We start from the raw sequence: 17,548 nt of genomic DNA, 5'->3' as shown, positions 1-17,548 counted from the left end.
CTCGTTATTCAGTAGTCAGAGCTGCATTATTCTTGGATTGATATCTTAAAATTTGACCATTTTAATCCAAAAGTATTGGTCTTGCCAGAATAGATAACCTTTTCATTTCGTGATGGAAAAACACTTTCACTGAAGTCCACACGAAATGAATTCTTTCACAGTTTGCTTCTCTTTAAAGTGAGTCCAGCTAGCAAATTCATTGATTATTATTAGACCAAAAAAACACATTCAGAACAATTCAGTAATGGATTAATCAGGGGCAAAGTAGATTTAGCTGAGCAGGATGGGTGGTTGGACGGATGGAAGGAGGCTTCCGGATGAAGAGAGGCAGGTTTTCAGGAGATGTGTCCCTCAAATTCGATAAAGAGGGGTTCACCGGCAGAGCTTAATCAGATCTAGACTTTCCACCATGGCCCATGGCAGCAGCCGAGCGTTTCCAAATAACGCAAACTGATTCTTTATAAAGCAGCTGGAAGGGGCCAGTGGGATGGCTGCAATAACATTTCCTTGCCTGAGGTGCTAAGGTTTGTTTGTAGGAGCACAGGGAAGAGCGAGGGTTGCCACTTGTGTGCGTGTGTGTGTGTGTGTGTGTGTGTGTGTGTGTGTGTGTGTGCATGCATATGCAATGTGCAATAGTGTTTATTTAATATAGGAAGGCAGACTCTCCATTTTCCTGGTGGGACTGCATTCATTTTCTCTTTTTTGGGGTCGCAGCCTTTTGTGTGAGTGTATGAACTCCCTCTGAGCATCTCCCACACAAAGTTACCTTAAATCCCGCACTGGCACAGGGTGGCCTACACTCACCCACAAGAGATGAGTATTCATGAGTGCTTTTCCTCTTTGGTCTAATTGTGTAGTTAGTTCAGCACTGATGCTAGTTCACCACAAGACCCCACAGTGCCCTTGGGGAAAATCTGAAAGTGTCAAACAAATGGTTGGAGAGGCCTTTGCAACTGCTGCTCTGCCAAGGTGACAGTAAATTCACAGAGCAAAATGGAGAGACGGGAGGGCGAGGGAGCAGAGTTGAGTGGTGGCAGGATAATGCATCTGGGGGAGTGCCACAAGGCTAAGAACATGCCCTCATTTCCTGTTGGCAGCTGTGCCTTCTTACAAGCATCATTACATTATTCATCAGGACAGCAAATTGTATCATTTGGAGGAGATCTTCTAGTGAGCACAAACTTCTCTGAACCAAGCACATCTGCTATTGTTTACCAGATAAGAAATATTAGAGGAAGCCAAAAATAGATCCTGCTATTGCCTGGAGATCTTCTCATGCATTGATTAATTGTGTAGCTGCACATCAAATGAGCTTTGCAAAGCATTCCCGAATGCAGTATGAAACATGCAGACACACATCTTTTGTATGTAGTCTTTCCGTGGTGGGATGTGCATTTACTCAAGTGCTGTACAAACTTGAAGTACTTGTGCTTTACTTGAGTCTGTGCACCTTTATACTCCTGCTATATATAAGATGCGTTGTCTGTATTAAGTGTTTCTTTTGGCCAACACTTAGGTGCAAAATGTGAATGTGATGACATTTCTCACTCTTTCCTGAAGTTTTACAAATCAACCAAACCAAAAATCTTAAAATAATCAGTAATTCATTAATCCATAATGGATTGATTTGTAGCAGAATCATTAGTTTTAGCGTGAAATAAAATAATAAAAAGCTAGCTCCACCTTGCAACAGTGAACTGCTGCTTACGTGACATACCACATATAGTACATGTCATGTTCATACATTCTGTCCAAGGAAACATTTTGATGTGCAGGAGGTTTCAGTGTAACAGCAACACTAGCAGTGAAAACCCATGTAAAGACTATTGAGATGACACATGAATGCCTGTCTTGTCTAAGATTTGGGATCAAATTTGGTTGGTAAATATCATATTGTAATCCTTTTTTTCTCCATCCTTTCACAGCCAACCAGCAGGCAGCACATGGCAGACTGTAGCCGACATGGTCAAGATGGAAACACACACAATCACCGGCCTTCTCCCCAACACCATCTACCTATTCATTGTCCGAGCTGTCAACGTCTATGGCCTGAGTGACCCGAGCCCCATCTCTGAGCCTGTCAGAACACAAGGTCAGTCTGCACCTCTCTCCCAGCCAATAAAACATGACTGTGCTAATGCAGTGGCAGCAGCTCTCTAAGCAGAGGTGAATATGTGTGTGTTCTTCAGATGTGAGTCCCACAGGTCAGGGAGTGGACCACAGGCAGGTGCAAAGGGAGCTGGGAGAGGTGGCCGTCCAGCTGCAAGATCCCGTCACGCTAACAACAGCTTCCATCCGAGTATCCTGGACTGTAAGTGGCTCTTTGTGGAGCTTTGTTTTATTTAGAGAAGGAGCATTTGAGGGTTCAGTTAGGCTCAGGGAATGGAGAAATGTATTCTCCATCTCCATCTCTCCTCTCTTACATCTTTTTATTCTAATACCCCCTCAATTCATCAAGGTTGACCGTCAGTCTCAGTTCGTCCAGGGCTACCGTCTCTTCTACCGACCCAGCGGGGGAACCTGGCTCCTCCAGGACCTCAACTCCCCCTCCGAGCGCAGCACCATCCTCACCAACCTGCTCAAAGGAACTGAGTATGAGATAAAGATCCGTCCCTATTTTGATGAATTCCAGGGCAAGGACAGCCGAACGTTACTGGTTCGAACCCCGGAAGAAGGTATTCATTGTGGTGCCTTCTGAAACATGTCTGTACCAGAAAGAGATTCAAAGAAAACCTCTTTTAATAAACTAGTCTAGGATTTCTTTGACATTGCAGGGCCTTGAAAATAGCAGTTCATTAGCCTGTCTGACACCACATGAATCTCAGTAATGTTATCTCATTTTGGGGTTAATTTTATATCCTCTGCAATTTGGGTTCATTTATATTGATCTCTGTTTTCATTAAATTCAGCTGCCACACACTGTGATTTCTGCTGCCTGAAGTTCACAGCAGCCTTATATTGGTTGATGCAAACTCTAGATTAAAAACAAGGGAGAAGACATTTTTTGCCATCAGCACTTTATAGACTTTGGATCGACCTGTCTAAGTAGCTTAATCTGGCAAAAAAAACATTATTAACTTTTTAAAGCACTGAATAAAACGTCACCCCCCACCCCATCACATCTCACTTTCATGTTACTTAACTTGTGCTTTATATGTCCTTACTTCTATTGCATTGAACAATTTAGTCTAATTTAGTTTTGCACTGACTTGTTGATAATTATTCCATTCATTGTGCTCACTATATGGATACTGATGAAATGACATGAATGCTGTCCCCACCTCTCACAGTCCCCAGTGCCCCACCCAGAGCTGTTACAGTGGCAACAGTGAAGCTAAGCAACAGCTCCAGCATCAGTGTCTCCTGGGAGCCTCCACCCAGCCGGATGCAGAACGGCATCATCCAGGAGTACAGGGTAAACACACCTCCGCCAAGTGGAGACGTGCTCTGTGCAGCACATACGTCCACATAGTTTAACGGCTTCCTTTCACAAAAAACTATTAGACTATTAAAATGAATTCATACTATCCAGAAAAAGATGGAGATTAAAGAAGACAGGGGGTTATTGGTGGACTGTGGACAAAGTAAAAGAAGCTGCAGTTCAGTCTCAGAAAGATGACCCTAATATTCACTCAGTGTACATGCAGAGATAATTCCTTCTCAAAGGAATGGCTGTGTTTCTAAGACCTCACATCACAGCACCCTGGTTGGCAGTCAAGATCAATGACTACTGTACATTTAACACAGAGAATATCTGACTGTGCTTTGATGTCATTTTGAACAGATCCAGTGTTGCAGCCTATAGTTAACTGTTTCATCAGTGAATGAAAATGCAAATACTCTCGCAACTATGGAATATTGTTAATATAACGTCACAAAAAAATGCATAACATGTACACATAACAACACAAAACATAACAAATTAAATGCCAACTCTGTGTATCTCAACCAGGTTTGGTGTGTGGGCAGCGGTGGCGACAACCAAACACGTTACCACATCAACAAGACGGTGGATGGAAATACGTTGTCCACAGTGTTGAAAGGCCTGATGCCGGGCGTGCTCTACCAGGTGGAGGTGGCGGCGGTGACCAGTGCTGGCATCGGCACCCGCAGTCAGCCAGTGTCTGTCCTCATTAGTGAGTCCATGGTGACAAAAAAAGTGTTGTGGGGCAGGATGTTGATGTACTGGAGACAAACATTTTCTGCAACCCTGACCCTGCTGTCAGAATGTTTATTTATTTATTTTTAGATTTTTAGCCATGCCTGTGGTGTTGCCCTCTGAGTGGTATTGTCTGTCTGTCTGTCTGTCTGTCTGTCTGTCTGTCTGTCTGGTGATCTGAGCAACTATCAGAGGGATTGGCATGACATTTATGGTCCCCAGAAGAAGACTTTGCTCTAGTGCCACCATGATGTCGATGGTTTTGGTTATGAGTGAGATTGTTCAACAGCTATTGGATGGATTGCCCTGAAATTTGGTATCAACATTCATGGTTTGCAGAGGATGAATCCTGATGATTTTGGTGATGATTTAAGTATCTGGTGCCATCAGCTGGTCAAAACTTTGAATCTGTTCAATATTTTAGTTTAACATGCAAAACCAATGGCTCATTCTTGTTCATTAGGGGTTATTGTATATACATGGTGAGGATTTTATTGATTGCTCTGTTTGGCTTTAAAAGCATTATACAAAATAAAATACACTCAATGGATAAAACAACAGGTCAACAAAGAAATGGTGAAAGGAGATCTACAGTTCTCTCTCAATTCTTCCTCAGCGTCATATTTTGCCCTCCTCCCTCCCATTTTCATCTCCCAGAGCTGCCAGCTGAACAGCCCTCCATGGCAGGCGGCGGAGGCGGCGGTGGCACCAACGACAGCGGCGAGGAGAGCAGTGTGAGTCTGGCCGAGCAGATCACCGATGTGGTCAAGCAGCCGGCGTTCATCGCGGGCATCGGCGGAGCCTGCTGGGTCATCCTCATGGGCTTCAGCGTCTGGATCTACTGCCGGCGCAAGAAGAGGAAGGAGCTGAGCCACTACACTGCCTCCTTTGCTTACACACCAGCAGGTCAGGAACAATGATTAAAATGTGAAATGGTATTTTGTTATTGACCCGAGGCTCTCTCTGCCTGCTGTCTGATATGACACCTTGCACTTATGGTGGAAGTCGTGGAAATTACCTTAAGTGGCATTTAGATTGTAGCCCAAAGCATTTTGCATTTAAATACATTTGGGAGCAAGTATGATTTATTCAATAAAAACAGGAAATATAGCCACAATATAATTCCCACATTTTGGCCCTGAGTACTTGTTTAACACCTCTATATTTCTTTCTGTGGCTGCAGACTTTAAAAATAAGGTCTGTTGTAGTTTACACTGAGTCTGAGACTGAGTGCAGCAGTGCTTGCTTTTAGGCATCTGTTACTTGACTACGAGAGTCTCATTTCAGAAAAACATAGATGCACGATTCAGTTGTGTTCTTTGCCATGACATTGGCTCTACCGACAATCAGTAGTCATACACAGTGGATACATCAAAACTTATGGAATTGAAAACATATCTGTGGAAATGAGAACAGCTCATTTTGCATTATATAAACAACATCACCAAGTAGGCCACACCAAATGTAACATCTAGGAGTTAGTTCACCCCTCCCTCTCTCTCTGTCCTCTGCAGTTGGTTTCCCTCATGGAGAGGGATCAGGACTCAATGGAAGGTAATTCAGTTAAAAACTACATTTATATTCTGCTATGTGTCTGTATTCTATCTAAATTCACAGTCAACAATAAACTGGACTGATCATTATAAATGTGTCTCACTGTCTGTTTATGCAGCTTTTTCATTGCTGGTCTTTCTGTTTCCATCTGGACAGTCGATGCTGTTGTGCTGTGTCCCACCATGTTTTAAATTAATGCCAGAATGTCTCTGTAGGCCTGGCGTGCTGGGAGGCAACATGGGCAACTACCCGTGGCTGGCAGACTCTTGGCCCACCACCAACCTGGTCCACAGCGGTAAAGAGGCCATCAACTGCTGCACCACCAATCATGACACAGCTGAGAGATACTACAATGGTAGGATGCTGCTTTAACAGACTAGTTCTGTAGATACACTAAATGGATGTTTGTTTTTGTGTTCTTGTGCTTATGTAAAAGCTGTTGTGGCAGATTTTCTGATTAAGTTGAGGCATCATTGAGCTCCTGGATACGTGCAGGCATTCCATTTAACAAAACTGAGCTAATAGACTCCTAATAAGCAAGAAAACTGCTAAATATTGCCCCGTCCCTATGTAGAAGCTGGTATCTCCAACTACCTGAATCAGACAGAGAAGTACAGCATAGGTGGCTCCACTGAAGGTCCCATCTACAGCACCATTGATGCCACCAGTGAGGACCTGCACAGCTTCACCTACGCCCAGCACACCTCCACCACCCCCTACGCCTCCACCTCCATCATGCCTTTCACCAACCAGACACAGACACCAACCCACAGTGGCGAGCAGCAGGATGATGGACACTGGATCACCCAGCCGGGCCCCTCTGGAGCCCAGTATGCCCAGCCGGACCGCTGCAATGGTGAGGAGGGCACCGGGATCTTGACCTTCTCTGTTTTTGTTCTGTATAGATGGGTGTTGTGGCTATAGGTTACCAACAGAACCAGTTCAACACATGTTGTTTAGGTCTCAGCATGCAGTGCTTGTTTTTTAAAAGCAATGCATTGTCTTGTACCAGTTTGCATCAACTGGCCAATAAAACCAAGGTGATTGCAACTTCTCCAGCTTTGCCTCCAGACTGTGAGAATGATATCAAAAATCCTTTTCTTCAGCTTTTGGCTATACAAGGCTATACTGTACATTTCTCATATTCTATTGTCATTATTCAATGGTTTTCTACAGTATTTTCACATTTCTTTATAATTATTTAATTTCATCAGAGCTGAAATTAGTTTAGTTGTGAATAGTTAGTTGAGAATAAAGATTAATCTGCTGCTATTTTGATAATTATTTTTCAAGCAGCAATACCAATAATTGTGTCACTTGTGAGGACTTCTTGCTTTTCTTTGTTGTGTGAGATATTAAACAATAGTTTGCGTTGTTGGTTGGATAAATAAGCAATTTGATGATTTCACCTTGGGCTACAAACCGTAATTTCCATGACCTATTTTTTGTAATAGTTTCTCCAAGCTTTACCTGGTTATCTAACCTCTCTATATTTACTTACTATTTGAATGTGGTCTATGAATAACTTCACTTGACTGAGCATCAGTGCTGCACACAGGAAAAGGGAGCTTTCTTCAAGGATCAAATGAATAGTTATTTTAAAAAATCTCATTTTCTGCCCTATTGTGCCTTACTCTCAAAGCCATATTCGTATCTCCAGCCATGGGCTTGCTGGGATATGTGTCACATCATGCTCATGATGAATGAGCTCAATGTAACACAGTATCCACTCTCTCTGACTGTTTTATAGGTAAACCCAAGCAGAAGGCGATGGGTAAGGCTGTGAAGACCCCGTCTCTGACCTGGATGGAGGCCTTGCCCCCACCTCCCCCGATTGGGGAGCTGGAACAGTACGAGCAGGACGACCAGCCCCCAGAGCATGAGGACATGGACTTAGGGTGAGTCAGACTCCCAGTCCCTCTCTTTCTCACATACACGTTTCTATTAATTAGTATTATACTGCAACATCATCAATTAGACTTACTGTCACCTCTAACAGGTACATTAAGTACCAAATCCAACGTGGCTCTTGTGCCCCTGGCTTTAACAACTCAATTACTTCAGCCGTGGTCAATTGCTTAAGTGATTTAGCTGTTTTCCCTACCCTTAAAACACAATTAGCTGTGTTGCTCCTGACCAGTTGCTCTCTGCAACCTCAGAGCAAACTGTCGTTCAGTATCATGCTCGTAGCAGCAATCCCACCCAAGAACACTTAGCCTCCTGCAGTTTTGCCAACGGCAAGGCCCTCTAATTTGATTGGATCCTGAAGGAACAGCATTAATCTTTAAATAGCCTCATAGCTAGCTGGAATTGAAGACAGTGAGACAACAGACTGCCCCTCAGCAGTACCATTTAAGAACCCGTAAAGATAAGACCCAGCTATGTCTCTGACACTGTATCATCTAGCTGTAACACTCATCTTTGTCTCTGTAGCTCGGATGAGGAGTGGTGTCCTCCCCTCCCAGAAAGGACTTATCTGATGGAAGGCTGCGAGGATGGGCCCTCTCCCCCGCAGAGGAACAATGCCTCCTCTCCAGCCACCTCCTACAGTCACCAGTCGACTGCCACACTCACCCCATCGCCTCATGAGGAGGCCCGAGCCCCCAATGACCTCCCCCGCCTCAACCAACTAGACAGCCAGCAGCTGTCACGGTATGTGAATGGGCACATCATTGACTGGTAGCTAATGTTCATATTTGAATCCACTGTTTTTGTCTACAGTAACTCATGACCCTAAACTCTTGTCATGAACAAGCATCACATACTGTACTGAATGCAGGTTATTTGCAGACTTTACCATCCACTGTTTACTGCTTAGTTAACAGGAGGACTGTTTTTTCATTACTGTTATTTAGTTTATACCAGTCTGTCAACATGGAGAAGTTCCTCCATAGCAGTAGGTAATCAGTCTTACTAGTTTACAGCTCCTCCCTTTCCTTTTTTAAAGTATTATCTAAAAAATTAAAAGTTATTTTATTGTAAGGCTTTACCTTTGACTTTAAAACATGACTGTGTGATTTTTTTTTTTAGAGACAAAATAAGAAAATCTTCCTGTTAATGGCTTGTGCGAAATTCACAAGCCATAAATGGCACTCCTGCTCAATTCAGTGCACTCAGGGGTTTTGCTGCTACAGCCCTACTTCTTCTGTCATGACCACGATCTTAAGACTAATGTTAACAAACTTTAGATACTCACTTTTAAAGCTACATAGTCTTACTTTAATGCATATTTTTACCCTGTAGCTGTACATTTTCATACATCAACCGCTCTCAATTTTTCATATTCAGATAAAATTTCATCATTGCTTGTAATACATTTAATGATTTTATTTTTACAGTGACAATGCACATTGATCCACATGCACCATTGTTAGCTTGGTCTAGATGTTGAATTATCCATTGAAATAACATTGAAGAAGATAAAATTATAACACAATCATAAACACAGTTTATATTTTTTCATAAACCTCACTCTGAGCCAAAGACTTAGCCTTCTATTCCGATGATTTTTTTTCTCTCCAGTAACATGTTGCCCTTACTTCCCATAGCAGAAGGTTACCCTGCGGTCCAGTGCCAGTTCCCCAGGCGCCAAGCCCATCACTCACCCAGTCCAACCCCAACCTCTCTGGCCAACAGCATCACGGCCCATCAGAGGTTGGCACGCTGCAGTGCCAAAGTCCTGCCCATCGCTGCCTTCACAGCCAGGGGCCAGCTCTCAATGAAGACAACGTCAGCGCGACTACACCCGGTAAAGACACCGGCAGTGCCGTGCGCTCATTCCCACAAGCCTGCATGTAACACACACACACACACACACACACACACACACACACACACACACACATACAAAGGCACATTAACAAACATTATCATGAAAACTAAACAATCATATATGCATTCACCCAAGAACTGTGTTGACTTTCTGTTGGTGATTTAAATAATCCATATGCATGACTACATTAAATGCTTCATGTGTGTTCAGTACGGAGAAAAAACCCTTTCTGATTGTTTTCCACTTTCCTCAAACAGTGCACAGTCGCTCATCCCCAGCAGATACATGCACTCCTCCCAACCAAAAATCACGAGTGAAAAAAAAAGTGTCTAAGAGTTCAGCATACAGAAGAGATATACAAGGAGGTGAGTGGATTTCTGCTTGGACTCAAGTAAGTTCACTTCAGGGATAGTAGGGTAACATCTGCTTTTCTGTTTTTCATTACTGCCATTTTCTCGAATTCAGGAAGTGTCATTGAACATACAGGGAACAGAACACTATTGGACTTGAAGGTATTACTTTGCAAGAGTGTCACAATGACACTGTCACGAACATCACAATGTTCTCGGTAGCTGAATATGCAGCCCTACTGCAAAAGAGAAAATCATGTCCAGTTATTTGTCAGTTCTTTGCACTTTGTCATTGAGTGAATAAACACACCCTATAATAATCCAGCACACACACACAGATATTCTGAAACACCATCTGTGATTGAATATTACAACTCTGGTGCAAAGGAGAGATGTGAGGTTAGTGTTCATGATTAAAAACATGGATTTGACACAGATTCTTTTTTTCTGCATACACCTTATACTTACTGGATAACCACCTCAATTTCTCCAACCTTGAAGGCACTTCGACAGCAGCTGCACATGAATCACAATCAGAACCCTCATTTTAACCAGCAAAAAGGCATTGTTAATTTAGATTTACCCCTGTTTTCTAAAAGAACAACACTGTTTCTAGCATCCTGGGTTCTCTCAATTATGTGCAGAAAAACAGACAACAAAAACAAAATGCTCCCATTCTTTTTTTTAAAGCAGTATGAAACGATTATGTAACAGCAACCTGACACTAAAATTAGCTCAAATGCATTGACTGAAAAAGACACCAAAAATGCTCTTCCATATATCTGACACTCAGACATTCTTTTTGTATGCTTTTCCCTTCACTTCTTTGTTTAGACCTCCCGCCACCTCCAGAGCCGCCCCCAGAGGAGAACAGGTTGCAAGGTCCCCAGGTGTGCATAGAGGACAGCAATGTGGTGAACGGTGGTCCATCTTCCCTGGAGAGGAGTGAATACAGCAGCAGCAGCAGTCACCAACGGAAAGGCTCAGGACAAAGACACACTGACAGTAAGACAAAGTTTTGCAGAGTGTAGAATTTTAGTCATAATTTGGTTTAAGGGTAGTAGAATCTGAGTTAGCGTAGAGACTATGTGTTCCTCCTGAAATATTCCACTCCTTGTAGAAATTGGATGATTAGACAACACCTGTATATTTCACCAAAGTAGAGTAAAAGTTATGAACTCTTGTAACCACGTAGCCTTTTCCATGTTTATGCTGTATCATGCTCTACTACTGCACTGCAGTATTTTCTCCTCCCGTGTTACAGTAGGGTGAACGGGACTGGCTGGAACTCAAGTACTTGTATCCATGACTGGTCACCTGATCATTCCTTATGAATAACTACATTTATAGCAGCTATGCATCTGTAGCATAGCAAACACATATGTCACAAGTTGGTGGCCACAAATGAAAATACAAGGTGTTACGCCACCCTGAAGCAGACAATCAGCTTTTTTCACCTGTTCTCGCATAGAGAATAGTTACAGTTACTGACCACACCCAGTATTACATGTTGACAAATAGAAGTACTCTGTAGTGGTGTTGCCTAGATCAGCTCTAAACACTTCTCCAGCAGATATGTCTCTGTCTAAATTAATCTTCATTTCCCCATTAAGATACTGTGCTGCCTTTAAAACAGACCAAAAGACCCTTACTGTTAACCCCACTTTGCTCTCTTCATCCTCGCCTCCTCAGATGAGGAGATGATGGCATACAGCAGTAAGGCCGGTTACCTGTCCAGGAGTCAGATGTCCAGTAACTGCTCGACCACAGGAAGCTCGTCATCCAGGGGCTCCACTGGCTCCAGAGGGCTCAACTCTGCCAGAAAACACAACGAGGTAGGATACAGCAACCCTAATGATTTTATAATTTCAGTGCGGCTTTATGCAAGAAAAGATGTCCTGTTCTCACCTCAGATGGTTTTAATAATTGATGCTTTTAGATATTTATGAGCACGGGAACAAAGATCTGCCATGGAGATGTTCATGTGCTTTAGTTTTATCTACATATCATTACTTGTGCTCCATAAAACACACATAATCTTATATGTGTGGGTGTATGAAAAGAGCTTTTACATTCCCATGTTGCCCACACACATACACACATACCAACATCCTCTCAGGCTCATACATACAGATCTACCATTACTGTCTACTCAGGATAGGCTTTACAGTAACAAATGTGCAAGCCCACTGCTCTCTCTGGAGTGCACTTCTGAGGCCACACTTCACTGTGGGAGCTCTTCTTTAAATGCACCCCCTGCAGGCTCCCTCGCGACAAGCTGGTGTCTTTTATGGCAGAAGAAGCTGTGCCAGACGAATGGGAAGCTCTGCAGGGATTTCATGCGAGTGAGGCAACACTTCCAAACAGTGTTTGACATGTCCCTCAACATTACAGTAGGTAGGCAGGGGTGTAATAGCTGATAGAAAGCATAGAAATTTGTGTAAAGTCAGAATTACTTTACACAACAGTGGCTCAGGAGGTTGAGCGTGTTGTCCACTAATCCCTGGCTCCTTCTGTCTGCACTTCAAAGAGTCCTTCAGCACTGAACCCCAAGTGGCTCCTGAAAGGCAGGCCAGCACCTGCTTCTCAGCTTTGTCTATTAAGGTATACAAGTGCTTAGCACTTTATAAGAGCAGTCCAGTTGTTACCAGTATCCTGTATTGGTCAAGTGCAGAAAAAACTGAAGAATTGCCTCAGTGTCAGGGAGAAAGAAAATACAGAGAAAAACACAGCAAGAAGTACATATAAGAAATGTGCTGGATAAGATTGTTTCTTATGCAGGATCACCTGCAGATTCACCCAGTGTGAATGAGAAATTTGTAATTCTATCGTTATTTTACTCTACTTCTAAGAACAACTGGGCCATTTTGAAATGTTTTCAAAAAGGAAACTGGAAAGGGAAATTGGATGTTGAAATGAAATTACTTCTGCCATTTTCGAAATAAACCTTAATTTGTCCATTTCCATTTAAGCATTACATTATAATTTCCTGGTTTTCAAATTTTCTTTGCATTTTCAGATCACTATTTCACAATATTTGTAATAATATTTCAATAACCAATTTTCCTTTTTGCTTATAACATTTATTCATGGCATGATTATCAACAGTTGTACAACGAAATAATGATTTATCATCTTTTAATTTGATTTTTTTATTCAAATTTGTTAGGTCAAAATAGCAAACCGCAAAAAAAAAAAAAAAGGACACCGTTAAAAGTCCTGTATGTATGTATGTCAGTATTATCGGAAAGATTTACTATTTACTTAGTGTCAAAAGTGAAATATGTCAAAGCAGAAACATGGCCCCTGTGAGGGTTTATATCCTGTTGCTTTGTTTAATCTTTGGATATACATCATGTAATACATCACTTTTCAACACTTTCAGTATGTTTTGTTTATAGAATCTGAATTTGTAAAGTTAAAGAAATGCTGCTAAAGATATATAATAGAGGAAAACTACAATATATCTCGCTGAAAGAATAGTGAAGTAGAAGTACCTCAAATCTGTGCTTAAGTGCCGTACCTAAGTAAATGTACTTAGTTATTTGCCACCACTGCTTGTAACTACTTCTGGACAAAATGATCCCCCAAAGTTTCAGTCAAAATGTCTGTGTAGCAACAGTCAAACAGGCTACAAGTAAAACGTTAGAAATTACTTAGAGAGGAAACGTATTCAACTGAGTCAACCAGCATGAGCATGGATTTATGAGAAATGGACAGTGTAGTAGCTTTGATGCTTTCTTTTTGTGCTGTAGTTGTTAAGTTTAATGCTGTAACCTGAGGCGTCACCATAAAGCAGCCTGTGTATGAGAAAGAGAAAGGATGGCCCTGTCACGGGTCACTCTGCTGACCTCAGCACACATCTGCTATGGGAATGTAGCAAAGCAACTTGTAAAAGTGACACACACGCGCACAATTGCTCTTTTCACTCGCTGTCAACACATACACACACAGAGCTCCCCTGTATCTCGTGCCTCTCAGGTCAGCCCCCTGTGGAGCAGTAAGGAACACAGCTGACCCACACTGGCCTCTTCACGCCTTGCCGGGGACATGAAAGCGCGACCTCTTTATCTGCCATAAAGTTTGAGGTGTTTCCACAGGAAGCCTGGGTTAGGTTACCCCTTCCTCCTGTGGTGTTGCTGGCTGCTATCTTTGCCCTTTGACCCAGGCGGTCAGTCCAGGAAGGAGGAGTCGGGGGACGGGGGTGGAGGGTGTTGCTGTCCTCGGGTCACATCTGTACAAACGAAGAGCCAACGAAGAGACCCACACTTGACTGCAAGTCAGGACTCCACTCAAGAGCACAACATCACCATACCGAACACTGCTTATGCACAACTGTTTTAATTTGAGCAGCACATTCTTTGTGACCGATTAGATCTGCGGGAAAAAAGAACACAGCCAGTTTAGACTTCAGAAACACACACCGCCCACATTACATCAAGCGTCCTCATTCTTGCAAGAGCACAAATCCGTAACAGATCTGCCAGTTTGTGTCATCATCATCCTCCTCACTCTCTTCTGTCATCAATACTTTATGTACCTCTTCTACCTGAAAACCACTTTCCTCATGCTTTTCAGGCTCCGTGTCTTCTCCTACCTTTTTATTCATGCTGTGTATGTTGTTTAACACACACTCATATGTAGCATGTGTGTAGCAGCAGCTAAATCACTCAAACTTTACTTTGTTAAACAGACGTCCACCCCGGAACACAAGTCTAAAACATTTCGTTGTTTTGTCTCCAACATTCACAATTTGAGATTCATGTGTGTGCACATGATGAAGCATTAGTGGGAAATGGTGCCCAGATTGAGAGGAAATAGACTTGAGTGCTTACCCCTGGCAACAGAGCAATCCTAACTAAACTGACACATTCTTGACAAAACTGACAGCTCTGACCAAATTGATTAAGTGTGATACTAAACCATGACCAGAACGAGGCTGCTATTGCAGTCTGCTCCCAGCTTATTGGTTAACTGTCTCTCTCATTTACAGTAACAATTTTGAGTAATTTTAAGTACGATCAGAAAGAATATGGATTGAAGATTGAATACTGCTGCCTGTCCGTCAGCTACTGCTATCTATTATTATCCATGGACATTCTGTTTCTGCATCTGTTCATGGAGCAAGGTGGTGCTAAAGTATATGAGAACATAAGCTGGAGTCTGCCTTGATTTATCAAAATCAAACTGCATTCTATGTAATACTTCAAGTTTTTATTGATGTTAAAGCATTTCTCTCTTCCAGGAAATGAGATAAGGACACCAGTGACTCTGTCAGTGTACCTCCGATGCCTCCATCATCAGCCATCTTTCCACCGTGGACACGAAGAGCTGGATAAGAGGAAAAGTTTCGGTTTCAGGATACTAGACTCTGTGTCATTGCTGTGAAAGAGAGAACAATGGACTTTACATTCTGTTTTTTTGGTATTACTATGATTATTTATGAGCTATCGAGTTCACTCCTCTCCCCTGATTTGTAAATACCTGTGTCTGTACTGTTCTTTTGTGGGCTCTGGATACAGGGAAAGAGACGTATATTGTATTTATGAGGATAAAAAAACAATGTAAAAAAGTCTGTTATTATAAAAAAGCTCATGTCTTCTTGAATGTGCCAACCTTTTTTGTCCAAATGTACGGTATAGTTTTTGGAAGAACATTAACTACTGTTGCACTCTCTTGTTGTGATGGCAAAACAACAGAAAATATGAAGCACAAAGTGTGTTTGCTGGTTGAAAGGGGCGGTCAGAAAAACCAAAACAAGCGGGTTCTTGCTCCTGGAAGGATGCTTCCCCACCAGGGTCCCTGCACCCATGTTGTCTAAGAATGTCATACTTTTCTATGTTTCCTTTGGTTTCTCTGCAATCAAGGGTTCCATTGTGCCAGCAGACTGACAGGCTTTATGAAAGTTTGATTGTAACCCCTCTGGCTCCTCTCTTGTCCCCTCTCCTTGTTCGTCTGAGGGACTGTTTGCTGCAGTTGTGAGATAAAATTTGCATATACTCCTTCCAAAACAAACAAAAAAATGTCTGTGGACTGACTTTTTTGTACTCTTGTTGTTTTGTAAATGTACAATAAAATACATTTGCTGATCCAAGCCTTTACTCCTTTCTTTGGAGAAGCTTTCATGAAGTGAAGTACCTGGCTGTGTATTTTCTCTTTCATGTCTGTTCCTTCCTGGCATTTTATATTGCATGACACACCAAATTTAACATCATTTGAACTACCTCGACACCTAACGCTACACCTATAGTTAAATGCAAACGTAAAAAAGGAAGTAAACGTCACGAACATGCAGAAGTATTTTTTTCAATTTGATATTAAAGCAACACTGGCCTTGGCGTGTGCATTGTTTGACATATAGTTTTTGGTTGTTGTAATTCTTCTTCCTGTCCATATTAGCCATCAAGAGAGCAATACGCAGTTGTCACTACGTTTTAGCAAAATGTATTCTCAACAGCAGCTAAAGCTGATGCAAATTGTCAATAGTTTGAGGTAGAAAAGTTAAAAAAAAAAAAAAAAAAATGTCGATTTGATGAAATTCTAGCTTGTAGTGGAGGAAAGTTCCTGCCAAAAATACCATAAATCAGTGGAAATATACTCAACTCATACATTTGTTACAGTGAATGTTCTCACACAAAAGGCTAAGGATTTTGTCCTCTTGCGTTAGAACCAAATTAAGAAGTACCCTCCCCTGTGTCAGTGCAGATACCTGTGGGCATGTGGGTTTTAAGACTTGGACAAATATGAACCCATCTCTTAAGTCAACAGCAAAATATCAGTTCATCATAATTAATCCAAAAAAGTGACAGTGAGTGTAATGGCGTATGTGGTTTTCACATATTTTTTGAGGGCACATTATTGTTATTGGATGTATTACAAGTAGACCTGCACATTTTAAACTGTTGTCAAACTGTCAGGGTCTTTAACACCTTGATGTCACATGAAAGTCAATCAGGTCTCCAGAGGCGTAAAGGTCACATGGCAGGCACATGAGTCATCAGTTACATGAATTCAGGTGTGAATTTTAAAGACATGCATCAGTTGAAAACTGTAATATTTTCAGTTATCCATCTGTCCTCTCATCTTCCCCAACCATTCTTAGGGTGTTTACCATCTATGCAGTAGAGTCAGGCTTGAGATTCTTCTTGATATACAGTAGGTCATATGAGTCAGCTTTAAGATGAAGGCTGAAAACTGTGTATGCATGTGTGCTAGTGCAAACCTCTGAAAACTTCAAACTTCTTGAAAATTTCAACTCCTTGACGACACTTTCCAGTCAAACCAAAATAAATAATAAAAAAGTGTTCCTTATTGCTGAAGCTCTGTTTGCTTCTTAATCTCCTAATGCTCCATTCTTCCTTTAACTTCACAGTGCATTGCACCTGGGTGAGCTCAGCACGCACCAAGGAGCATGAAATTGCCGAGCTCTCTTCTCTAAGAGTGCAACACACACTCCCGCTTGCTGTCCACCTGAGACAAGGCATGCCTTACCCTCCAGTGCTCTACAGATGCTCGCTGTGTTGTGGCATACACAAACTCACTCACACTCACACTCAGCCACACATATACATGAATAGCCTCGGGTGGATTTCTTCTTTCAGTGATCTGCCATCAACTGAAAAGAACATGATAAGATGCTGCAGCACAGCTTTGTTGCAGTCCACAGATAGAGCTGATGGAGCTGGCAGCAAAATGAAAACATGAAAAAAAAAA

The 17,548-nt window shown here is 42.1% G+C and overlaps 1 protein-coding gene across 2 annotated transcripts in view; it reads left to right on the top strand.

The window, feature by feature from the left end:
* robo3 (roundabout, axon guidance receptor, homolog 3 (Drosophila)) overlaps positions 1-15,924 on the top strand; it is an 82,021-nt gene extending 66,097 nt beyond the window's left edge. Inside the window, exons 12-27 of one of the 2 annotated variants that reach the window (XM_076751428.1) lie at positions 1,926-2,092; positions 2,190-2,311; positions 2,459-2,675; positions 3,291-3,415; positions 3,953-4,136; positions 4,817-5,065; positions 5,674-5,713; positions 5,929-6,068; positions 6,288-6,569; positions 7,464-7,611; positions 8,147-8,365; positions 9,265-9,461; positions 9,743-9,850; positions 10,670-10,840; positions 11,528-11,670; positions 15,081-15,924. In XM_076751428.1, coding sequence (XP_076607543.1) covers positions 1,926-2,092; positions 2,190-2,311; positions 2,459-2,675; positions 3,291-3,415; positions 3,953-4,136; positions 4,817-5,065; positions 5,674-5,713; positions 5,929-6,068; positions 6,288-6,569; positions 7,464-7,611; positions 8,147-8,365; positions 9,265-9,461; positions 9,743-9,850; positions 10,670-10,840; positions 11,528-11,670; positions 15,081-15,092 — 2,524 coding nt within the window. In that variant the 3' untranslated portion in view covers positions 15,093-15,924. Of the gene's footprint in view, positions 1-1,925; positions 2,093-2,189; positions 2,312-2,458; positions 2,676-3,290; positions 3,416-3,952; positions 4,137-4,816; positions 5,066-5,673; positions 5,714-5,928; positions 6,069-6,287; positions 6,570-7,463; positions 7,612-8,146; positions 8,366-9,261; positions 9,462-9,742; positions 9,851-10,669; positions 10,841-11,527; positions 11,671-15,080 lie in introns of both variants that reach the window. The other variant, XM_076751427.1, reaches the window with a different exon arrangement.
* Positions 15,925-17,548: the final 1,624 nt, after the last annotated feature.

Source organism: Chaetodon auriga, chromosome 15, assembly GCF_051107435.1.
Source record: "Chaetodon auriga isolate fChaAug3 chromosome 15, fChaAug3.hap1, whole genome shotgun sequence".
NCBI lineage: Eukaryota > Metazoa > Chordata > Actinopteri > Chaetodontiformes > Chaetodontidae > Chaetodon > Chaetodon auriga.
Note: the sequence above shows the minus strand (reverse complement) of the source record. Positions and strands in the feature narration are given on the sequence as shown.